General features: G+C 57.7%; 1 protein-coding gene across 1 annotated transcript; it reads right to left on the reverse strand.

Moving 5' to 3' along the window:
• Positions 1-328: 328 nt before the first annotated feature.
• On the reverse strand, positions 329-2,747 carry Aqp6 (aquaporin 6). The gene is made up of 4 exons (XM_052160181.1): positions 2,355-2,747; positions 1,493-1,651; positions 1,173-1,253; positions 329-526 (listed from the first exon to the last, which is right to left on the reverse strand). The coding sequence occupies exons 1-4, from the start codon at positions 2,745-2,747 to the stop codon at positions 329-331; spliced, it is 831 nt and encodes a 276-aa protein (XP_052016141.1).
• Between the last annotated feature and the right edge of the window lie 764 nt (positions 2,748-3,511).

Raw genomic sequence — 3,511 nt, forward strand, 5'->3', positions numbered from 1 at the left:
TGGATGGATTTGCCTCCAGTGTCTTCCTGTCTATCAGTGTAGAAGCTAGTCATGGTGGCGTACCTAAGTCCCAGCTATTTCACAGGCTAAGCGACTGGGGTGGCAGGGTTAGGGGGACATTGTGAATAGTAGGTCTGCCTGCACAATGTATGACAAGAGAGGAAAAATGGAAGGGAAACAACTGTTTGGGCGGGGAATAAAGATTGGTACCTACTGTCAGAACATGTGGCTAAATCTCCTGCTTCCCCACATACACACCAGGGACACCTCAAACCTAAGGTGCGGCCCACCTACAGCCTGCCCTGGAAGCCCGACGGGCCAGAGGCTGCTACACGCTCACTTCTGTGTCCTCGGAGTTCGTCTGCGACTCTTTCTTCTGGGGCTCCAGGTCTACCACTTTCTCCACCTTGGTGGTGCCCACAAGGATGGCCAGTCGCTGGGCTACCGTCTTGGTGTCAGGGAACAAGATGAAGTTGTAGATCAGCGAAGCCAGGACAGCCCCTGTGAGCGGTCCTACCCAGAAGATCTGAGGAGAGAGGTGTGAGCTCATGTGGGGTGGTTTCGGAGGCTGCCTGCTTCCCTGGCCTGGCTTCCCCAACCCCAGCCCCAGAGACTCAGCAAACGCCTACAAGGCAGGAACCTGAGAGAGCCCAAGGTGAGGGAGCTTGCCTTTCCCTGGAGCGGGGGCCTGGAGGGTACAGCCGGCTCTCACCCACTCCTGCGCCTTCCTCTCACCTGTCCTGTTTTAGCCCTGACTATTGCTGTTTCTGTCTGTGCTTCTGTGTGGTCTATTTCTGTTTGTCTTTTCTTTATTCAGGTTTGAAATTCGGTCCAGCTGGAGAAAGCGAAGAAGGAAACATCCGGAACAAGACGCCTGGGCCAAGGCTGTGTTTTCTGCCCTGGCCCATTTTGTGTGAGTCCCTGGATACCACAGGATGTCAGAGCTGAAAGCCAGGACACAGCTGCAGCTTTTTGAATGTAGGGAAATCTGCACTCGGGGGGTGGGGGGGTGGGGGGGTTGTTTAAATACCTTGGGGGGGGGGAGCAGGACCTGGTTTATTCAACTCTTTGTGGATTTCCTAATGGCAAAACCCGCTATCTCTATTCCTTCTGCCTAGCCCCCACCACGACCACACACACACACCCTCAAGGCTACCAGTGGAGGCCCTCACCCAGTGGACTGCGAACTTCCCAACGATGACAGCAGGGCCGAAGGAGCGGGCTGGGTTCATGGAACAGCCGGTGAAGTAGATCTGGCAAGGAAGTGTGGGGCAGAGAATGAGGCGTTTGAGGCAGCCCGGAGGAGGACATTCCCCATTGTCCTAGCTCAGACCCCCACCCCCACAACACTAGCCCCATGTCAGAGGGCATTCCCTCAGCCACAAGACATGAGAGGCTCAGGGAGAACTTTTCCTGGCCTTTCAGGGCCTTAGGGTTCTCCAGGGAGAGCTCCAGTATCTGCACATACATGGTGTTCCCGTTTGTCCCTTACCCCAATGAGGTGGCCCAGTGCCACAGAGGTCCCAATCATGGCGGCTGGGGACGCCAAGGTCTGCCGTCCGTCCATGGAAGCAAAAACACAGAGTACCAGCTGCAGTGTCAGAACCAGCTCCACGGCCACTGCCTGGCCCGTCGAAGTGCTGTTGTGGACCTTGGCAGAGAGGATTACACCCGAGTGGACCTGGGCTCTGAGCACAGGGCAGTGAGACCCCCAGTCCTTCCTACACTCCTCTGCTGAGGGCTGACGCTGCTGCATCAGAACCTAAGGAGGTCTGGGAGCTCTGCGCAGCCCAGCCGCAGCCAGCTCACATCATGGCTGGTTCCCTGCTCCCTGTGCAAGTGCCCGGCGTGTCTCCCACTCTGCCACCCGAGTGAGGCCGGTGGTTCAGGGGGTGCCACTGAAGTAAAGGAATGAGAAAGCTTGAGGAAAGAATGGAGGGGCTGCGTGTAGCCGTGGAAGCAGACAGAGCAAGGATGATTAAGGGCGTGAAACAGGCCTAGAAAACTGGGAAACCGCAGGATAGAGAAAGAAAGTACAAGGCCAGTTAGGTAGGGCCTCTCCCTCCCTCTCTCCCTCAAACCCAGCTCTGCTCAGCCCTGCCAGCTCTTAGCTGCCTGGTCCTTCTGATTCCCTCCCCTTCATATAGTCTCTCATCTCATCTGTTTATCACACCATGTTGCCATTTCTGTCTGGCCTAGGTGAATGCTAAGTCGGTTCCTCTGGAACCGGGACGGCTGGGAGCAGCTATGTGTGCAAAGCTACATTGTTTCCTCCTGTCTGGCCTCCCACCGAGACCATCCTCTCCCTCAGGCACTCAATCATCTGCCACATGCCTGGGCCTCTTTGCACCTACCACGTTGACTCCAAGGGTCTCTCGGACACCTCCTGGAGTTACCCCATAAAGAAGGGCAGCCCCAACCGTGGCCCCAGCCAGCTGAGCAGCTATGTAGGCCATGGCCCGAGGCAGAGAGATATGGGATCCCACGAGGTAGGCTAGGGTCACAGCCGGGTTGGCGTGGGCCCCGCTGGTCTTCCAGGAGATCTGCACAGCTGTGGCTGTGGCCAGATTGAAGGTGATGGCGATCTGCAGCACAGAGGGAAGCGCCACAGGCCAGGGCAGGACGGAGCCCACGCCAAAGAAAACGTACAGCCCTGTGGCCAGGAACTCAGCAAAAAGTGCCTTGCTGATGGCGGTCCAAAGCCCGCCAACCAGCAGGTAAGCCCTGCTACACAGCCCTGGCTCCATGTCTTGTCACCTGCTTGCCTCCAGGTGCCTCTTCTCCCTGAGTCTCTGTTCCCTCAGGTCTCTTGACCCCCCTGCTCGGCTCTCCTGGCCTCGCCTTCTGTGGCAGCCCCGCCAGCCCAGCCAAGGTGCCCCAGCACACTGCTGGCCTGAGGAGCAAGCCGCTCAGACTGATGCGGAGACTGCTGATGGCATTGTGCGCGTCTGGGGGTGGGAGGTGCAGAGTGCTCACGTGTCTGCTCCAGCCGGGGCTCACCTGACAGGAGGGGGCACCGAGCTGGAACCTCCCGGGCGCTGGCTGCCAGAAGACGTCTAGCCTGGGAGCTGGGGACTTGGGAGTGGAGGCCAGATCTCTAATGTCAGCTCAGAGACAGCAAAACCACCGAGAAGCCCACATCCAAGGCCTGCTGCACGGGGCGCCGGTTTCTTAGTTGCCTGGCCTCTCCCTCTAAAAAGGTGGGGTGTATTCTGTACCCCATAAGCCTAGGTGTGAAGTTAAGTCAGCCTGATTGAGGATGTGGTCCTGGGTGTGTGGAGTGTGCAGCCAGGGCCCATCGCACGGGCGCTCAAACCTCCCTGAACAGTTCTGCTGTCCACCAGTGGGGACCCCTCTGCTCTTCCCTCACTTCCTGCCTCTCTGCCTCCCCTCAGGGTCTTGTTCTCAGAGCCCCCCATGATTCATTAGATCAGATGGATTATCTACTTATATAGCTACGTCCATGCTAAAGTGTCACCCATGCCTTTGCCACCAGCGGTGTAAGATGGCA

Source organism: Apodemus sylvaticus, chromosome 17, assembly GCF_947179515.1.
Source record: "Apodemus sylvaticus chromosome 17, mApoSyl1.1, whole genome shotgun sequence".
Classification (NCBI taxonomy): Eukaryota; Metazoa; Chordata; class Mammalia; order Rodentia; family Muridae; genus Apodemus; species Apodemus sylvaticus.